Below are 21,846 nucleotides of genomic sequence, written 5' to 3'. Positions count from 1 at the left end.
TGCTCTCCCTCATTCTCTCTCTTTTTTTCCCTCTTGCTCTGTCTCCCTCCCTTCAACTCTCCCTCTTTCTCTTCCCTCCTTTTTTCTTCCTCTCTTTCTCTGTCTCACATTAAGCAAAATATAGCAATTAGTTAAATGTTAACAATATAAGTGAAAAGTGAGGATTATACTATTTTTTCAAATGTTGTATAAATTCAAAATTTTTCAAAATAAAAAGTTGCTCATGCATCCTATCAGTGAACATTTTTGAATATATATGTATATTTCTAAATTATGTGACTGCATGCTGTAATACTCTGTAAGTTATTAATATCTCACAAATGGGGAACATTACGAGGATGTAATAAATACTTGTTTTTAAATGAAGTTACCAAGAGTCTCCTCCCATGTGCAAACAGGCTCACTGCTGCAGAGAATGTGACAAAATGGGACATTGCTGGGATTTGTGTGTTTAATTCAAGACCTGTTACCAGAAAAGGAGATACATTTGGCCTTTCTATTGGAAAGCCCATTCACAGTAGGCTAGCTACCAAAGAAAATGGAAAGCTGGAAGAACATGAATCAAGTTCTAATGAGAAGGCTTAATAGCCAAGAATTTCTGGGAAAAAAAAAAGAAGTGTGAGACTTTAGCATAATGCTGAGGACTGCCTGAATTCTTGCTCTCAGGGAGCAAGAGCCAGCAACTGCACTCCAAGCCAAGACTCCAGTAAGCCAGCAGAGGGGACTGAACACACCAAGTTCCTGGAGAGAGCCAGGGGCTAAATTGGGTTCTTAATCTTCCTACGGGAACTTCTCGGAGCCAGCCCAGAGTTCAAGCTAGAGACAGTGCACCCTACTTTTCTTCTAGTGCAAGAATGGATTATAAGCAAGACTGACATGCCTCCAAACCCACCAAGGATAGCATGGCTTTCAGTTTGTCTTACGTAGGGTGAACCCCATACATAGAGCTATTTTCTGGAGGGAAAAAATGTTCAAGTCTGATATGAGTTCTTTCTCATATCATAAGGGCCAAGGACCCTGAAAGGGAAGGTGTGGAGATTTAGAATCAGATGTGTTTGCTGCCCTAGAGGTTATAAATTCTCCCATTCGAGTGTGTTCAGGAAGCTATATTGTAGGAAGACTTGCGGGAGCCCAAAGGAAGAAGGGAGGGTAGGCAACAAAGCAGAGGAGTCTCTGATGACCCAAGTAAACACATGCCCTGTTCAAATAAGACTGCAAAGATTTAATCAAGGGAAAAGAGTAGCAGAAATTTTAAAAAGGTATTAACTTTTGCAGCCTCAACATACCTCCACTCCTCCCCATTTCCACCCCAGGAAAGTTCTTCCTTGCTAGATCAGCTTTTAGCTCTGCTTGGTGCACATGTTCAGAAGTGGGAAGAATGAAAGCAATCCAAGAGGGCCAGTGGGTTCACATTATCAGAGCTGGGTGTAGAGGTAAAGGTTAAAAAAAAAAAGATAAAGAAATAACTTCTGGCTGAGAAGTAGAGAGATTTGGAATAAAGAAGGAGCCGGGGAGGGTCCGCATTGTGTGAGAGATAGCAAGAGTTAGAAAGCAGGGAGAGAAGTTGAGTGATGGTTGAAGAATAGCATCCCCTTTTGGTGATTCCTTAAGAGACTGCAATGAAGATGTCAGTGGCTTTTTACCAGTTTTTTTGGGTTGTCGGACAACTGATTTTTGGCTACAACTGACTATGAAGGTGGGGGCATGTGGTACAGGCTGATAGCTGATAGCTCTCCACAAAACGTCTATTCTTCCTTCCCTTCTTTCTCCTGCCTGGTGACTCGAATGAAGCTGGAGCTCTGCAACTATCTTGAACTAAGAGTTGGCTTTGAGGATAAACTCTATTGCTAGGATCGCACAACAGAAAGATAGAAGGAGCCAAGGTTGCTGACAGCCATGGAGCTGCCCAACCAACCATGGGATGTCCACTTCCACTTCTGACCGTGGAGTCTTCATACTAACTATGGGGTGTCTGCTTTCACATTTCTTTTTCAGCAAGAAAGAAATAAACATCTCTCCTGTTTAAACCACTGTTAGCATGGGGTATTTGCATGTATTCAGCTGAACCTAATCTTTTCTGAAGCAGGCCATTGAGGTCAATGGCTTTATACAAGTTACACAAAGCATTTTCTAGATTCTCTGGAGTTGTGCCACCTGGCTTCAGTGCCTGCCTTTGTATTTATGTATAAGACTAGGTTTGTGCCAACCAGCAGCACTACTTCAATTGTCCTAAGTTAATGTGCATAAATTAAAGCATAAATAATGTGTTCATGCCAACTAAAAGCTAAACTATGTCGTGGTGTGCTGTACAAACAAAGGCTCCGCAACAGTAAATGAATCACATGGTAGAAGAATTACTATATCCTTAGGCAGCATAAACTGTAGGCAAGCCAAACTCCAAAGAGCCACAAGCAATTGGTACCATACATTCTTGTCCACGGCAATTTTACTGAAACAATATAATCTATCATATTGAATTAAAAATTGTTAATTTTTAAAATACAATTTTTATGCTTTGTTTTGATATCTAAATTGGTTTGGACTTTATAATGGTAAAATTAAAATAAGAAATATCTACCTAATTTTAATGTGTACATATATAGCAATATTATAATAAAACTTTTTTAACTAAACATGAGGAGGGGTATCTGAAAAATACCTTTCCTTTCATAAAGGGAATACTAAAGTGTTCATGTTTGTCTGCTAAAGTAAAATTTACTAGTTCATCTGGAAAGGTCTACTTTTTCCTGGGCTAGAATTCAGAGAAACACTAATGCATGGACACTTAAAGGAGAGGTTTTTTATAACCACAGAGTCAAGGGTCAACTATGGTTTTACAAAAAAAAAAAAAAATTTTAGAATTGCATGCAAAAATTGTAAACTAATGTCCACAACATTATTCATGATAGCCAAATTGGAAACGACCCAAATGTCCATTAACTAGTATGAATGGATTAAAAAAAATGTGGTATAACCATAAATGGGCTCGCCTGCCATGTGGGAGACCCACATTCCATTCCCGGTCCATGCACTTCCCAACAAACAAACACTAATAAACAAACAAAACTTCAACAAAATGGTGCTACAATAACAGAATACTAACACGGAAAAGTTATGAAATGTGACCCCACCAAACAGCATACCAAAAAAAAAAAACAAAAAAAACCCCATACAATGGGCTATTATTCTGCCATAAAAAGTAATTACATTTTTATTCATGCTACAATGTGGATGAACCTGTAAAACATCATGCTAAGTGAAAGAAGCCAGTCACAAAAGACCACATAATATATGATTCCATTTATATGAAATGTCCATAAAAGGCAAATCCACAGAAACAGAAAGAAGGTTAGTGGTTGCCAGAATCAGGGGAGAGGGAATGAAAAGAGATGGCCAATGGATGTAGAGTTTTTCTGGGGAGGGACAAAAATGTCCAGGAATTCAATAGTGGTGATGATTGCACAACCTTGTAAATATACTAAAAACCCAATGAATTGTACACTTTGAAATAGTGAACTTTATGATATTAAAAAAAATGTAATCTAAACTATTTCATCTTGACCCTCTATAAATGGTGAAATTAATGTGTTATTTATAAGGTCATTTTTGCTAATTTCCAGAAATGTTGCTTTATGAATACTGAAAGTAATACAGAGATAAGCTCAGGCAATCAGCAGAGAGGAATGTTGATATCATCAGTCTGTCTTGGAACTAACGTGAAAGATCTCAGATAAAAATGTAAAAAGCTATTTTGTAGTTGAAATCTCTGATAAATGCACGAAATTGGCATTTCCTAGGTTAGTAATTTAGAGAGAGAGCTCTCCATTCACCACTGGAAGGCATACTTAACATTCGATTTAAATGATAGATTCTTGAATCACAAACCCAGTCTTTCCTCTGCCTTTCTGATGTATGTAGGGATCTCTTTATGCAAAGTTAAGACAAGGAAGCAAACCACAAGTTAACTTTATTTCTTCCCCTACTCTCATTCCCTTTCGTCCAAGTATCACAGAAGAGAAGAGAAAGGCTTTATCTCCACTATTCTTACAACTCTTGTGCTAGATTGATTTGTGTACCCCAATTTAGACACGTTCTTAATAATAATCTGCATTCCTGTGAGTATGAACCCATTGTAAATAGGACCTCTGGAAGACATTATTTTTAGTTAACATGTGGCCCAACTGATTGAGGATGTGTCTTAATCTGGATTACTAGAGGTCTGATAAGAAGGCAGAAACTGGAAGTCAACAGAAACAGATGAGCAAGCAAACAAAAGGAAAGAGCACTGCTATGTGATGCGATGCACAGATGAAAGCCAAGGCAGCCAAAGGATGACCAGCAGTAAGCACCAGACCACTATAGTTTTGGGGGAGAAAGTAAACCTTATGAAATATTGATCTTGGATTTCTGCCCTCTGAAACCATGAGGCAATAAATGCTTATTGTTTAAAGCCAACCCATAGTGTGGTGGTTTTTGTTTTTTTTGTTTTTTTTTTTTGCATGGGCAGGCACCAGGAATCAAATCCAGGTCTCCGGCATAGCAGGTGAGAACTCTGCCATTGAGCCACTGTTACACCACCTAGTGCAGTGCTTTTGATAGCAGCTCAGACAAATTAAAACATCCTTCAGCCTACTGAAATCTGGCTCATTCTAAAAGCTTCCCACACTGACACCATGACCTATTACTCTACATTCTTGTGCCATAGATCTTGTAAAGCTAAGTGCAGTGGGTCTTCCTTCTGTCTTAATCTTATTGCTGCACTTGATACTATCAATTATAGGCTCCTTCTGGAAACCTCTGCTCTCCTCATATCTCTCTATTTCTTTCCAGTATCTTCTACAACAATTTCACCCCCTACTTAAAACCGTCTTATGGTTCTCCAGGGCCCAGAGGATAAACACAATATCTGAACATGATATACAAGGTCCCAAGTGATTTGGCCCCTGTTCTCTCTCCAGCTTCTTCTTCCAGACTCCCCAACTCCAGAAATCATTATGGGGTCATTCTCATCTCATCAGCGCTTCTATTTGCCTATCTTATTGCATTTAATTATCATTCTTTCTCGCTTCCTGTGGTAGACTGAATCACGTATCCCAACAAAAGATACGCTCTTAATCTTTATCCAGGCTCCTGTGGCTGTAACACCATTTGTAAACAGGATCTTTTGAAGCTGCTATGATTAGCTGTGGTGTAACTAAACTGAATCAGGGTGGGACTTAATCCCTATGACAGGAGGCCTTATAGAGAGAAGAAATTCTGACACAATAAGTGAAATCAGAAGACTTGGGAGGCAAGTGACAGAGAAAGCTGCAGGAGTAGACCAAGGATGTTTCCATGTAATGGAGAACTATCATCAACAGAATGCTACCCACTCCAGCAGAAAGCAAAGCCTTGCTGATGTCTTGATCTAGACATCCAGCCTCTAAATCTGTGAAGCAATAAATTCCTTTTGTTTAAGCCAACACATTGTGTGGTATTTGTCATAGCAGTCCTGGCAAACTAAGACATTCCTCTTCTAATGGATTCTTTTTATTCCAGCTATTTCCATTCCACCCCACAAGTTTAACACAATCACTATTTTTCCTTAAGTGAATCTATTCTAAAGGAAATTTTATATGGTTTCCATCACTAGAAAATCAATATAATTTGCCATAAATAGAAGATAAGGTCAAAACAAAGGCTGCATAATGAAAACAAAACAGCAGTACTAGGTGTGAATGTTTATACCAGGCCCTGGGCTGAAGACTTATTCTTTGTTTAAAAAAAATAGATTAACAAGCATTCCAGAAGTAAAAGGATATAATAGTCCCTAACTAAGATTTTCTCCTTGATAGTGAAAACATGTAAAGAAAATGTAAAGAGAATCCATTGTGTCCCTTCGGAATTGAACATTGTATAATACCATGTCATGTACCACCTAGAAACATTTCATATACCACCAGAGATAGATGTCCCATACTCAGAAAGTGTTGCTTTACATCCCTGATGTTCAATTGGGAATCCTTAAACCAGACACTGTTATTAGAACCACATGTTATATGTGTAATTTCCCAATGAGCAAAATTTAATTATAAGAATCAGGCTTGTTTATGAAAAGGTTAAGCAGAAAGACCACTTGTACACAATTATCAAAACACAGATGGAAAATGATGTAGACCAAAAATAAGGCACGAGCAAGTTGACACCAATGGGAGCACATTCTATAGATGCAGGACTTGATCTCCACCAGCTATTTTCCTACTTCTGTGATCTGCTTTAAAAGGTGTGGGCTACTCTCACCCCAAGTTCACAAGGCTGCCTTGGCCCGCGATTCTTGCTGCTATTCTTGAGAAGCTTAGCATCTGATCCAAAGCCACAAGCCACAGCTATTGTTCATCTGCCCATCACTAGACACCACCCTACTCCCAAAACTGCTCTCCATTCCCTCTCATTCAGTGAATGCTGGACACTCTTCCTGAGGGTCAAAGATTGGGAATTCCATGTTCCTGCATTTCCACCTCTGCTGTCAGAGTGGGTCTGTCAGGTTCCATTTTTGCAGACCCATTCTAGGGGAGCTCCTGATTGCTGTAACCCTGAAGCTCCAGTAAGCCTGGGTTACAACTTACCATATTAGCAGTGGTCAAATTAATAATAATGGCAACTAATATGTTGTCACACTTTATGATATACTTATCCATAAACATTATCAGAGTTCAGCGTCACAATATCTAGAAACATACATAGAGCTAGCTGACAACTGCAAGCCAGTGTCAGAATCTGGGCAGCCCTTAGGAGGCCCAGCCACATAAAGAGACAAAATTTTGCTCTTTAGAGAGAAACTGGTAAAAGCAGAGGAAGCCCCAAGTCTTCAAGGAAGCAAGGCTCTCTCAAATTATGAAGGTGTGGGTGTCAAAAGAAACAGACAGGACCTATTATGGAAAAAGGGACTTAGTTGTAGAAGTTATGCAGATTCCACAACCGGGTTTGCAGTAAAATAGCAAGTCTGGAGGGCAAAAAAAGATATTCCATGCAAACAGTAAAAAACAACAAAGTAAAAAACAAAGTAGATTTTAAGTCAAAATCTTCTATGAGAGACAAACAAGGGCACTATATATTAATAAAAGCAACAATTCACCAAGAAGATATAACAGTCATAAAGTTTTGCACCTAACCACGGTGACCCAAAATACATGAGGCAAACACTGGCAAAACTGAAGGGAGAAATAGATGTTTCTACAATAATAGTTTGAGATTTCAATCTATCACTCTTATATTATTCTAGACTAATAGATAGGACATCTAGATGGAAGATTAATAAGGAAACAGAGAACATGAATAATATTATAAATGAACTAAATCTAACAGACATACACAGAACACTGTGCCCCAAAACAGTAGAATACATATTCCTCTCATGATGTACATGGATATTTCTCCAAGAAAGTCCATATGTTGGATCACAAAACAAGTCTCAATAAATTTTAAAAGATTAAAGTTATACAAAGTCTCTTCTCAGACAATAGTGGAGTGAAACTGGACACCAATAACAGGCAGACAGCAAGAAAGTCACAAATATATGGAAGTTAAATAACACTCTCTAAAATAGTGAGTGGGCCAAAGAAGTCATTGCAGTGGAAATCAGTAAACATCTTAAGATGAATGAAAACAAGAGCACAAGTCAAAACTTATGGGATGCAGTGAAGGTGGTGCTATGAACCATATTTACAGCCCCGAATGCTCACATTAAAAAAAAACTAATGCAGCAGGGACAGTTCTTGCCTGCCATGCCGGAGCCCTGGGTTCAATTCCCGGTGCCTGCCCATGCAAAAAAAAAAATAAAATAAAGAACTAATGTCACACCTGGAGTAACTGGAAACAGAACAAGAAACTAACCCCAAAGCAGCAGAAAAAAAGAAATAATAAAGATTAGAGAAGAAATAAATGAAATTGAAACTAAAAAACAATAGGGAAAACTTTTTTTAAATGTTTCTTTGAAATGATCAATTAATGAAATGACATTAACAAACCGTTAGCTAGACTGAAAAGGAAAAAAGAGCAAATACACAAACAAATAAAATCAGAAATGAGAGAGAGCATTACTACTGACCCCAAGGAAATAAAAAGGGTCATAAGCCTATACTATGAGCAAATATACACAAATTAGACAACCTACATGAAATAGACAAATTCTTAGAAATACCCAAAAACCTACACTGACTCTATAAGAAATAATAGACCTCAACAGACCAATTACAAGCAAAGAGATTGAATCAGTCATCAAAACCTCCCAACAAAGAAAAGTCCAGGACCAGATTGCTTCACAAGTAAATTCTACCAATCATCCCAAGAAGAATTAATAACAATCCTGCTCAAACTCTTCTAAAATTTGAGAAGAGATATGACCTAACTCATTCTATGAGGTCAATGTCACCTTAATACCAAAGTGAGGGAAAGATACTACAAGAAAAGAAAATTGTGGACCAACTTCTCTTCTGAATATGATGCAAAAAATCCTCAGCAAAATACTTGCAAATCAAATCCAACAGCACATCCAAAAATTATACCCCATGATCCAATGGGTTTTATCCCAGGTATGCAAGGGTGTTTCAATATAAGAAAATTAATTAATGTAGTATACCACATCAACAAAATGTTTTTTCCCCCATAAAACCATAAGACAATCTCCATTGATGTAGAAAAGGCAGTTAATGAAATTCAGCATCCTTTTTTAATAAAAACACTTGGAAAAATAGAAATAGAAGGAAACTTTTTCAACATGATAGAGGGCATATATGAAAAATCCACAGCTAACATCATACTCATTGGTGAAAAACTGAAAGCTTTTCCTCTAAGATTTGGAACAAAGCAAAGATGTGCACTGTCACCACCGTTATTCAATATTGTATTGGAAATTCTAGCCAAAACAGTTAGGCAAGAAAAAAGAAATAAAAAGCATCCAAATTGGAAAGGAAGAAGCAAAGCTTTCATCATTTGCAGATGACATGATTTTTTGTATAGAAAGTCCCAAAAAATCTACAACAAAGCTACTAGACCTAATAAATGAGTTCGACAAACTGGCAGGGTATAAGCTCAACATGCAAAAATCAGTAGTGTTTTTATACACTAGTAATGAGCAAGCTGAGGAGTAAATCAAGAAAAATACATTATTTACATGTACCTAAAAGAATCAAATATCTAGAAATAAATTTAACCAAGGATACAAAGGACTTCTACACAGAAAACTACACATAATAAAAGAAATCAAAGAAGACCTAAATAAATGGACAGACATTCCATGTTCATGGACTGGAAAACTAAATATCATTAAGATGTCAATTCTATCTAAAATGATTTACAGATTCAATGCAATCACAGTCAAAATTCCAATGACCTACATTTCAGAAATGCAAAAGGCAATTATCAAATTTATTTGGAAGAGTAAGGGCCCCCAAATAGCTAAGTACATCTTGAAAAAGAAGTGGGGGGCTCACATTTCCTGAATTTGAAGTCTATTATAAAGCTACAGTGGTCAAAAAATGTGTGGTACTACTACAAGGATAGATATAGAGACCAGTGGAACTGAACGAAGAGTTCAGAAATAGACCCTCACACCTTTGGCCAACTGATTTTTAACAGGGCTACTATGTCCCCTCAACTGGAACAGAATAATCTCTTCAACAAAAGATGATGGGAGAACTGGTTATCCACATACCAAAGAAGGAAAGAGGACCCCTAACTCATACCATAAACAAAAATTAACTCAAAATGGATCAAAAACCTAACTATAAGAGTCAGGACTATGAAACTTCTAGAAGAAAATATAAGGAAGCATCTTCAGGAACTTATGTTGGGTAATGGTTTCTTAGATTTTACATTCAAAGCACAAGCAATTAAAAAAAATAGATAAATGGGACCCCCTCATAATTAAAAACTTTTGTGCATCAAAAGACTTTGCCACAAAAGTGAAAAAAAAAACAAAACAACCTACTCAATGGGAAAAATATTTGGAAATCACATATTCAATAAGGACTAATACTGAAAATATATAAGGAGCTCCTATTATTCAACAACAAAAAGAAAAATAACCCAATTTAAAAATGGGAAAAAACTTGAATAGACATATCTCCAAAGAGGATATACAAATGGCTAAAAAGCAAATGAAATGATGCTCAGCATCACTAGCTATCTCACTGTGGTTTATGCAAAACAAAACCACAATGAGATATTTCACACCCACTAGAATGACTACTACTTAAAAAACAGAAAAGTACAAGTGTTGGAGAGGATGTGGAGAAAGGGAACACCCATTCATGGCTGATGGGAATGTAAAATGGTATAGCCCCTGTGAAAGACAGTTTAGCAATTCCTCCAGGAGCTAAATATAGAATTACCTTATGACCTGGCAATTCTGCTACTAGGTATTTACCCCAAAGAATTGAAAGCAGGGACTTGGACAGATACTTGCACACTGGTGTTCACAGTGGCATTATTCACAATTGCCCCAAAATATAGAAGCAGCCCAAATATCCATCAGCTTATGAGTGGATAAACAAAATGTGTTATACACATACCATGGAATATTATTCAGCTATAAGAAGGAATGAAGTCCTGATACATGCGACAGCATGGATGAACCTTGAGGAAATTATGTTGAGTGAAATAAACCAGACACAAAAGGACAAATACTGTATGATTTCACGATTATGAACTAATTATAATAGACAATAAGAATCTAGAATATAGGTGACCAAAATAGATTGGGGTCTGGAACAAGAGCTGCTTAATTTGCACAGAATTTCTCTTTAGGTTGATTGTAAATCAGAATCAGATTTAGAAATGTTTAGAAATGGATGGTGGTGACAGCACATTATTGCGAGCGTAATTAACAGTGCTAAATTATGTACATGAATGTGGTTGAAAGGGGAGGCTTGGGGTTGTGTATGTTACTAGAAGGAAAATTAGAAGATAAAACATGGGACTGGATAACACAGTGAACTCTGCTGTGGAAGATGGAATGGGGTTAATAGTATAAAAGTGTAAGAATGTTCTTTTATGAATTATAAAAAATATATGACACTAACGCAAGGTGTTAGTAGGGTGGTATTATAGCACTTACTGTAAACTATGGACTATAGTTGATAGTACTATTTTAATATTTTTTCATCATTTGTAAGGAAGGTACCACACTAGCACAAAGTGTCAACAATAGGGGGTATGTGAAGATGTATTTTTTACATGATGTTTCTGTAAACGTACAATTTCTCTAATTTAAAAAACTAATAATTTTTTTTTAAAGGTTATGTTAGGCGGGCTCAGCAGGCAGAGTTCTCACCTGCCATGCCGGAGACCCAGGTTCAATTCCTGGTGTCTGCCCATGCAAAAAAAAAACATTTGCTAAGTGAAAGAAACCAGATACTGAGTACTACATATTGTATGATTCCATTCATATAAAATGTAAATGTAAATAAATCGACCCAGACAGAAATAGATTAGTGCTTGTGTAAGGTTGAGGAAGAATAAAGGGATTGTGAGGTGATTGCTAAGCAGTAGGGGGTTTTTTTTGGGATCAATGAAAATGTTCTAAAATTGTGGTGACAAATACACAATTCTGTTATTATATTAAAGGTCATTGTATACTTTGGTTGATTGTATGATATATGAATATATCTCAATAGAATTGCTTCAAAAAAAAAAGAATGAGCCAATACTAAGCAATAACATTTGGAGACAGTTCATGCTGTGAAGTGAGTTCTTTGATCAAAATAGTGTTGGACCAATTACCATGCTGGTGAAACAGCATTCTGTAAATCCATGAGTGGTGATGCTGGCCAAAGCATGATACGCAGGGAACGCAAATCCACATCCAGAACATGGATCTATCCCCATAAGAACAAATCTCTGCCACTCCATGATGGTCTCCCTTCCAAAATGGTGCCATACTGAGAGCTCAGAGTTGGTCTCTGCTTTTGAAAGACTAGGGCTCAACAGCTGAGGGTCAGCCTTGGTGAAGGGAAATCCGTACTGTTGAGTCCATGCATAGCCTCCCTCCCTGACACCGTGCCATGCCCATCCATATATAAGCCCATTAAATAAGCACCCGAGTGGCTCTGAAAGAGGCTGACAGCCACAGAGCATATCTATGTCAATTGATTATTGAGAGCACCTCAGTGGTAGATGCCCTTTGGTGAGCACTTACATATCACACGCAAAAATCTATATATATATAATTTAAAATACATGAAAAAAATCTTTAAGTATACCGTGAAACACTCTTGATCATACCAGCCAATCTTTCTCCAAGCACACTGCTTCTTGTGAAATATGTGTTCTCCCTCACCAGGAACCTGCCCTAAGCTGAGATCTAGAAATTTACTCCTTTCTCTGATGCCATCTACTCAGCCAACCATTTATTTCCATTGATCTCCTTTCTTATCCAAAGTCATAACTTCTGGCTGGAAGAAGAAAAGAAAACACCTCTGGTGTCCCAAAGTTGTTCACATTTCTACCCAAGAGTTCAAAGTATGGATATACTGCAGCTTTCTTTGGTAATGTTGTTTATTCCCTTATTAATAGAATTAAACAGTTCCTTGATCAGATCCAAAGTTGTGCCAATTACCATGACAGCACTGATAGAATCGTGGCCAAAGATTTATTGGAACAATACAGGAGATTAAGGCACTTTCCAATCTGTGTTCATAGGAGTCTGTATACCCACTATATGCCCTGTCTACATACAACCACATACACGTGGGTAAAAAGAATTCTTCAGAAGTATCGAGTAATGCTTATGAATTCTTCTTGTTTTCTGGAGCTCAACATTTTGCCTTTTTTTTTAAAGGTCTCCATTTCACCTTTCCCTCTTTGGCTCTATTAGCTGCCTTTCTACTGCATTCCATTTCTTTATCATTTTCTTCTGCCTTCTTTGGCATTATTTAGGGACCACTTAACCTCTCTAGGAAAGCAGTGCTCTTACAGCCCCAAGCAAGGGAGCCAGGCAGGATGAGTGCCTCCAGCCACATGGTCCTGCAGGCCAAGCACAGCTAATGCCAGGCCCCAGACACTTTCACTCCAGGGTAAACTGTGCCATCTTTTGGAAATCAGAAACCAGCTCCCCACCACCATCACACGAAACCATTAAAGCAGGTGGTATTTTGTTATTGACCATCTTTTTTCCACTTTAGAACTTGTTTTCCTTCATGCATTGTCCAATCTTTCAGGGATTCTTCTCTCCCTTCCTTCTCCCTGAGAGGCTATCTGGATGGAAAAGAACTCTGGTGGTGCTCCCCTGGAACCTTTCCTGTATCTAATATCTGACGGTGCACTCTGTGTGAGTTTGCTCACCAAGATCAAGGCCCAGTTACTGGCATTTGTTAACTCCAAGGTTGGCTAGAACTGCCATTGCATCACAGCCTGGGTGATCTGTTCCAGAGCCTGCGAGGTAGGTCATTTTGTCTCTCACTTGAAGGCACGCCCCCCACCTGCTCACACCATGAGCTGGCACCAGTAGCTAGTGCAAAGGGAACTTCCGGCTCCATGAAGTCAGGGTGCAATTTGGGGTCCCTGCCCAAGTACCTCCAGCAGCCCCTTCCAGCCAGGTGGGGGCTGCTGCAGGATGATTTCTAGGCTTCTATGCCCACCCACCGTTCACCTTTAATGGCCAGTCTCCAGGAGAGAGGGTGGCTGGGGATACTCACCTCTGCTAGTTCTTCCCCACCCACTCCCACCCCATCAGATGCTTCCCTTTCATTCCCCTTTTCCTTGTATTCAAATACCTCTCCTGGGCCATCCTGTCCTCCCCTTCTTTAAAGAAACAAGCCTCAACTTCAAGGCCCAGTCTTATTGGTCAAAGGCTTCAGGAGGGAAGAAAAAAAAACTATAGCTCAGAAGGGAGAAGACAGTAGGGAATATTTTCTAAATTATCTAGCTTGATTCCAGATTCTCTTTCCCAACTGCAATGTTTGCAGATTAAGAAACATTCCAAAAATCAGTTTCAGAGTGCTAATCTCCAAAGAGTCAGGATGTTATTGTCCATTACATTCATGGCCGGCCTATCTGACCAGGGATGATAACATTCAGTTAATATAATATATAATATAAAGCTACAGATTATTGCCAGTGGCACGCATATACGACATCTGAAATATTGTGGTTAAATTCTTTTAAGTTTTCATTCCTCTCTTCTCTGTATTCATTAGAAGTTAAATAGCTGGACTCTAGGAACAATTGCTCCCAGGCCTTCTCACCCAGCTCACTGGCCTTGCTATAATGCATCAGCACACATTTGTGTTCCCGTTCCCATTTCCTCCTAAATCCATGCCTATGGGATAAATACCCATGTGGACCCAACATCATACTCTTCTGCATTGTGAATTAATGTTTTTTGACATTATCCCTCTTTCACTAGCTTTTCACACAGCAGTCACAGCTTCATTTCAAATACTGCAAAGACCCTAAATTGATATAATATGCTGGTCAGTGTAATTTTTGCGTTTCCCACCGCCACCCCCAACTTTCAAAAATCAGGGGAACTTTTCATCCTTCCCCCTTTTTCTGGTTTGACAATCAATGTAAGGCTGTCACTCTTTTGCACAAACATCTATGGTAACTAGGAAAAAAGCAACAAGGAAAGGAAGCCAAGCACTTGCCTTAAGTTCATTGGTGTCAGCAAGTTTGGCTTTGAGCTCAGTGTTCAACTCTCGACACACACTCAGCTCCTTCTGCAGCCTCTCCACTTTCTTCTGCAGCTTTCTGATGGTGAGACTGGCCTCGTCCCTCTCCACGGCCAAAGCTGTGCGCGCCTGCTTCTCCTCCTCCAGCTGGGTTATCTTCTGGCGAAGGAGGCTCATGTGCAGTTCTTTGCTCTCCAGTCTTTCCTTCTGAGTCTTTAGCTGGTTAAATAGAAAAAGTGATTTAAGAAAATTTAATGGCCAAACATTCAGTAAATATAAATGAATTACCCAGTTAATGCTGATCTTTATCTACAGTTCAATAAGACTAATTTGTCAACCATCAAAAAAGGTTACTGGATTCCTTTCCCTGATTGCATTTTTTTATTCATCTTTTTTCCAAGAATTAAATTTGTAGCTGCAAAGTATGGTACAAAAGAGCTGCAGAAAGTATGCAGAGGGGTAGGCTTATCTCCAACATTATGTGCATCAGGATAAAAATGTGAAATTACTTTAAAAACTATTCAAATGGGCTTATCAAAAGTAGGATATAATAAGACAACAAGAAACAAAATTCTATCTAACACCCAAAGGCAACTCTCCCTCACTGGTGTCTTCTGCAAGAAGACAAGGTGTAAATTAGCACCAGAAACCCAGACTGGCTAATTTCCTTCACTTTGAAAGAGCTGTGCAGCGCCAAACATAGGAACTTATATATTCTTAAAGTAAAATACGCCAAGGAGATATTTAAGAAAGCTTCATTTATATGTTAAAATCTTGAAGTAGAAGGGACTTCAAGAAGTTTTTGATTCATTGTTGACTCACTTTTATGCCTAGTTTATAAGATCTACAAAACGAAGCAGAGAACGAGGTCCCCAAACATCACTTACCATCGGTAATCAAACTTGATGAAGGAAATGATAATGATCTTTAGAAAAAGATTATGGACTCTGATGTGGGGTGGAGGAAATCTTCCTGGGATTCACAAGACAAAATTAGCAAGTGGAATATTAAGTACAGAAGGCTCTTTCATCTGTCACTAACACTGGGCATCAGAATCAAGTAGAATAATAGAATCTTGGCACTGAAGAACATCACATTTTCCCCTAATTATATACTCTACATTTGTAAAGTGTTAGAAGGTGTGAAGGACTCACTGAGGTTTGAGTATCTGGCAGAACAGTAACAGCTCCCCAGGCCACAGATCACTTTGTAACAAGGCCCTTTGAAAACTTCTTGAACTAAGCTCCCTTCCTTGAGCTTCTTCGTGTCAAATTCCACTCTATTGCAAATTTACACTCCTAAGTACTATGCACTGGTAATTTTAATAATTTTTGGAAACTTAATAAGGAATGGTGTTGCATATTGAGAAAGAAAATCAGTTATCTCAGGAGAACTTTGGAAAGAATTATAGCCCAAGTGAATATTTCTGACGGTAACAGGAATTGTCTGCCTTCTTTTATAAAATATTCCTAGAGACATAGTGAGTTAAGAAGTGGCCAAATGTGAACAGAGCATCTTCTAGGAGCCCAAGAGTTCAGAAGTATTATTTATTAGTCACTAACAATGCCATGAGGTGCAAACCTCACCTTAAATATGAGGAAACAAAGACAAATTAGTTTGCCCAAAATCACACTGCTTGGGGGAGGCAAATTGGAAACCCAGATGTGATTTATCATACAACCTCTTCTGCACTATAACTCTGCTAGAGAATTTTCCTGTGACTACTGTAAAAACACATCTGGGTTTTCTTATTTCTTTCCCCAGTATCAATAATTATGTAACTGGTGGTTATATTTTCATCCTTTTTAGCCAGTCAATCATTTATGGAGTCTAAACTTTTCTGACTCTTCTTTCGAGTGATGAGAAAGCACCTCTCCTATCTCCACTCTTTGGTGCATTAGAGCTTATAAAGACAGAGACTGCTAGATGTTCCCCAGGCCTTCTCTTCTCCCATAGTAACAGAAACAGTGATTCATTACTTTTAGCCACGCCAATGGCTATCCCAAATATAGACTATATTTTGAGATTCCCTTGCAGCTAGGTGTGACCTTCCAGAACATATTCTGGAACAGAGTCATGCAGTAACTTCTGGAAGCCTTCTTGAAAACACCTCACACATATTATTTTTGTATGGGGACGGGTAGGGTGCATGGCCCAGGAATTGAACCTAGGTCTCCCACATGGAAGGTGGGCATTCTAACCACCGAACTACCCTTGCACCCTACACATATTCCTTTGACGCCTCTGTTACATCCCTTTCTTTTCCATCCTTCCACCTGGAATACAGAGATAATAACCTCAGGCTCCATCTTGAACCATGAGGATAAGGACCCCATCGAGATGAGAGACTAATGAACTGAAATAAGCCTCATTCCTTAAGGATTTTAGGAGACAGAGCTGTCACACCAGCCCTAATCTGCCAAGCTCCAGAATTTTATGTGAGGGAAAAGGAAAAAAAGAAAAACTTTTACTTGTTAAGTCACCGTTATTTTGGTTTTCTATGACTCAGTCAATCATAATCTTAATACTTACCAACCCTCAGACTTGAAGTAGAGACTCAAATGCTTAACATACATTTTCATAATATGTTTCCTAGCGGCATTGGCATATTCGGTGGGGTGAATTATTTTTCAGTACTTGAATTCCTCAGAGATTCCTCCTTTCAACATTAGCCTATTCAGTATCCCCTACCTTTCTCTGTAAATTGTAGGCAATAGACTTCTTTTCAAGGAGTGCACTGCTCTCAAGGCGGATCAGCTGCTCTGCGCGAGCTAAAACCACGTCCAGACGCATGTCGAAGCCAAGTTCAGCAGCCATCTGGTCCAATTTCATTTTCTCTGAAAGCTGATCCAGAAACTTCAGATACTTAACCCAAGAATAAATATAAAAATGGAACACGAAAACAAAGTCCATGGTTAATCTTTGCAGAATCCTACTCTTTCTCCCAAATTCACAGCCATTACATCCACAGGAAACTTAAAGCCCGATCCAGCATTTGGTGATGAATTCCTGAACCAGCCAGACAACTTCACGTCCTACTTCTTGTCCAAATTCTCTTGACTCTTCTTGTCAGTGACCTGGATGCCCACCTAATATCATCCACTCTCTTTATCCCTGCCATATGACTAATTCAGCATGCCCCTGGCTGTAACTTTATCTCCATGTTCTGACAACAGGCTGGTGCAACAATGCCACTTCCTCCTAGTCCAGTTCCTAGAATCCACCTGACCATGCACCTTCGCTTGAGAATTTTCCCCACCTAACTGGGCCCTGGCCTTCACGGTGGTAGATGACACCGTAACCAGCTGCCATTGTACTCTTGTTGGCCATTGAGCTCACTCCATACAAATTTGGACAACATTTTTTTTTCTTTCGGTTAAAATGCTTTTTTTCGAATGTCACTAAAATGTGTCAAATGTATCGAAGTTGAATTAAGCACATTCTAAAACAGAGATATATCAAGAAAGTTAAGGTTCTAATGGGTTAAAGTTACAAAACTGTTTTAGAGTCTTCTTCTTATTAATGTCTGTGACTTACCTGGGGCCACACATAGACAGGGTAGATGCTTAGTAGGAATTCACTGGATCAGGAAATTAATCAATGAAATTTCTAGGGCATAATGTCATGATTTGGACTCTAGTTTCTTCCCATGACACTAACTCTTCAACCATCTGTCATTTTCAGGCAACTAAAGTGCTAGTTGTTTGTTTTTAAATAAAATAGAGTCAGGACCTTTTATGTGAAGGTATGAAAGCCTCTTTTTTTATTTCTGTATGTGACCCATGCATTTAGCATGCAAGGATCTACCCCAGGCAGAAGGGAATTAAGACGAGATCAAGACAAGACCTCACAAGCTGAATTAGGCTACAGAAAATATAACTTTTTAGAGGATTTTGGGTATGCTCTAGAGGATTGAGATTGCTGGATGCTTTAACTTCATAAAAGTGATGGGTTACTACATATTTTGTGCGTTTGATGTACAGCTTTGCATGAATAAGGAATTGTGCTTTCTATTCTCGTTTAAGTATGCTTCAATCACTGACATTTAGCATTTAAACTCACTTTTACATAGATATCACCCTTATTAAGACTTGCATTTCTTAGGTAGCTATCCAAGGAAAATTGTCCATGTACAGAATTAGTTTACATAATGTACTTTCATAACCAAGAGTCACTTTGGCATAATACCATGTAAAATTAATGATTTATTTTAATGAGAGAAGGGAAGAGACAGTGATACAGCTGAAGTTCTTGCCTTTAACATACTTCTTTTTTTTTTTTTAATTTGTCTGTTAAATCCCATCTTCTCCATTACAACTCCCCCTTCTCCTTTGATCGTCTTCCCAACCTATAGGGGTCTTTGGGGTAAGCCCATTTTAACTTTTCATGTTGAAGAGGGGCATTGGTGATTTAGGACTGGGGTATGGAACTAGCTGATATTCTTGGAGAGGCTGGACCCTCTGGGTTGTACAGGACTTATCTGTCCTAGGAACCCTCTGGAGATAAGTTTTAGGAAAGTAAACTTAGTGCATGAAACTTATGTAGAGTGTTGGTTAGAGCCCTAGGTGTTCTTTAGGGTTGACAGGAATGATGTTGGTTGGGGTTTGGCAAACCATGGTAGTTAGCAATACCTAGCTGAAGCTTGCAGAAGAGTAGCCTCCAGAATAGCCTCTTGGCTCCATCTGAACTCCCTTAGCCACTGATACCTTATTTTGTTACATTTATTTTCCCTCCTTTGGCCCAGAAGTCATTGTCTATCCCGTGGTGCCAGGGCCAGCCTCTTTCCTGGGAATCATGTCCCATGTTGTCAGGGAGACTTTCACCTCAGGATGATACGTCTCGTGTGTGGGGGGGTGGGGATGGGGTAACAGTTTTCCTTGCAGAGTTGGGCTTAGAGAGAGAGGCCACATCTGAGCAACAAAAGTGCTTTCCTGGAAGCAACTCAGGCATAATTATAGGTAGTCTTGGCTTCTCCACTACAGAAATGAGTTTTGTATGGGTAATCTTCAAAATCGTGGCATGGCTTATTTTCTTGGGAGTCCCTAAGGTTTGAGAGAGTACCAGCTGTTTCCCAGATGGGGAAATTTAATAGTTCCATATTTTTTCTCTATTCCACAAAGAATGCTACAAATCCTTTTAAATTATCATCATAGTGGGTATTACATTAATTCAAATAATATTTTTTCAATTTTTTTATTTAAGAAAACAAACTACGCTTAGAACCACCAAAAATGGGTATCTTAGTTAGCCTAACCATAGGCATATTTAAATAAAATATCCACATAATCAGAAACCTGTGTTTGCACAGTAAGTTTCATACACCAATTTAAAATGAAGGCAACAAGGAAAAAAATCTAAAAATTAAAACAGCAAAGTTCTTAAATTCTAAATATTAAACATTAACTTAGGTACCATTTGATCAGCTGTCAAAACTGTGGATGTTCTCAAAATATCAAGTAGGGCGGGCCACAGTGGCTCAGCAGGCAGGAAGGCTTGCCTGCAATGCCAGAGGACCCGGGTTCGATTCCCGGTACCTGCCCATGTAAAAAAAATATATATATATCAAGTAGAAAGTTCTTACAAATATCTGCATTGCTGTAGTAATGACCTATGTAGATAGAAATATTTTTACAATTGACCTAACACTTAAAATGGAAATCTTAGTTAGCTTATCCATAGATAATTCAAATAATATTTAATGGCTCATGCTCTGAGCCCTGGAGAAACACATGCAAAAAGAGATTTCCCTGGCTTCAAAAAGCTTAGAGACTTCCAGAAGAGAAATCAAAAGACAATAAAGTAAGGTTGCGAAGTGCGAAGACAGAGGGTGGCACATGTTACATTGGGGAGCACAAAGAAGAGGCACTAAGTATGTCAAGGCAGATGTCTTGAGGAAATGGCAATTGAGCAGAGTCTTGAAGAGATATTAGTACCAGGAAAAGCAGACGAGAGAACATTTTCCAAGAGAAAACAGCAACATGCAAAGTAGAATGCTGAGGTGGTTCTCTTTTTTTGGCTGGACATGGCTGTCTTTAGAATCAATAATCCCTAACACAGACCCTCCTGGGGTCTTGCTAGTCCCGGAAGGCCCCTCAATTTGCTGCCCTTGGCTGGAGAGATTGCAGGTGAGAGGGAGGCCTGCAGAGGGGGACGGGTTGCATCACAGCATGCTAGGAAGCCAAGGAAAGAGGGACTCAGTACCTAACCCCGAGCATCATGGAGACCCACTGACAAGTCTTAAGATGCAGAAAAATAAGATCAGAAATGCGTGTCATTGAGATCTCTCTGGAAGTAGTGGGGAGAATAAATTTGAGATGTGGACAGTTGAAGAAACAAGACAAGTTAGGGACAGGCTTTCAAAAATCTGTGCAAATTATCATAATGTTGGAAACCTAAGCACTGCTACTGAACATGGAGGGTGTGGTATATTTGAGCTAAATTATGGAGGTGGAATTTAAAGTGCTTAGGAAGTGATTAAAAAGAGGGAAGCGTTAGATTCAGAGGGACAGAAGAAGATAAGCAGTTACCAGGCACAGAGAAGTAATGGGAAGTTATTGCTTAATGGGTGCATAATTTCTGCATGGGATAATGAAAATGTTTTGATAATGGGTGGTAGTGATAGTAGCACAACAAGTACAAATTTAATTTATGCCAGTGAATTAGACAGTTAAATATGTAAAATAAAAAAGGGGGGGTGATATTCTGTGTTAAGTATATTTATCTTACTACAATACAAATTTTAAAGATAAATAAAACAGAGAAACATTGAGGATGACCCTTTTTGGGCTCGAGCCCCTGGAAGCAGAGTGCCACCATTCACTGAGTTTTGGAACAGAGGAGGGGGCAAATTTGAGGAGAGGTACAGATTTCCAGTCTGAGTATATTCAGTGTGACATGTTCATGGAGCATCAGGTGGAGAAGTCCCATCAGATCTTCTCCAAAATGAACATGGTTCGCTTGGTTGCAATATTTCCTTTCAAACTCAAGATTTTAACCAACAAAACTTTTCAGATATCTATTAGAAAAAACTCCCCTCACCCTCCCAAATCTCTCTAATCTGTCCCCTATCTCAATTTGCAAAACCATTAGTTGGTCCAGACCCTTCCTATCTTCAGACCTCGACTGTACTAAAAATCTCCTAACTGGGTTCACTACTTCTACTCTTTGGACACCTGGATCCAATCTGCATTTGGAAAAA

At 38.8% G+C, this 21,846-nt stretch overlaps 1 protein-coding gene across 1 annotated transcript in view; it reads right to left on the bottom strand.

Moving 5' to 3' along the window:
• CCDC170 (coiled-coil domain containing 170) overlaps positions 1-21,846 on the bottom strand; it is a 101,596-nt gene that overhangs the window by 14,342 nt on the left and 65,408 nt on the right. Inside the window, exons 8-9 of the mRNA XM_077149283.1 lie at positions 17,340-17,513; positions 14,625-14,867 (exon numbers count right to left, since the gene is read on the bottom strand). Of these exons, the coding sequence (XP_077005398.1) occupies positions 14,625-14,867; positions 17,340-17,513 (417 nt within the window). The remainder of the gene's footprint in view (positions 1-14,624; positions 14,868-17,339; positions 17,514-21,846) is intronic.

Source organism: Tamandua tetradactyla, chromosome 2 (genome assembly GCF_023851605.1).
Source record: "Tamandua tetradactyla isolate mTamTet1 chromosome 2, mTamTet1.pri, whole genome shotgun sequence".
Lineage (NCBI taxonomy): Eukaryota > Metazoa > Chordata > Mammalia > Pilosa > Myrmecophagidae > Tamandua > Tamandua tetradactyla.
This window is presented reverse-complemented; position numbering and strand designations above follow the sequence as displayed.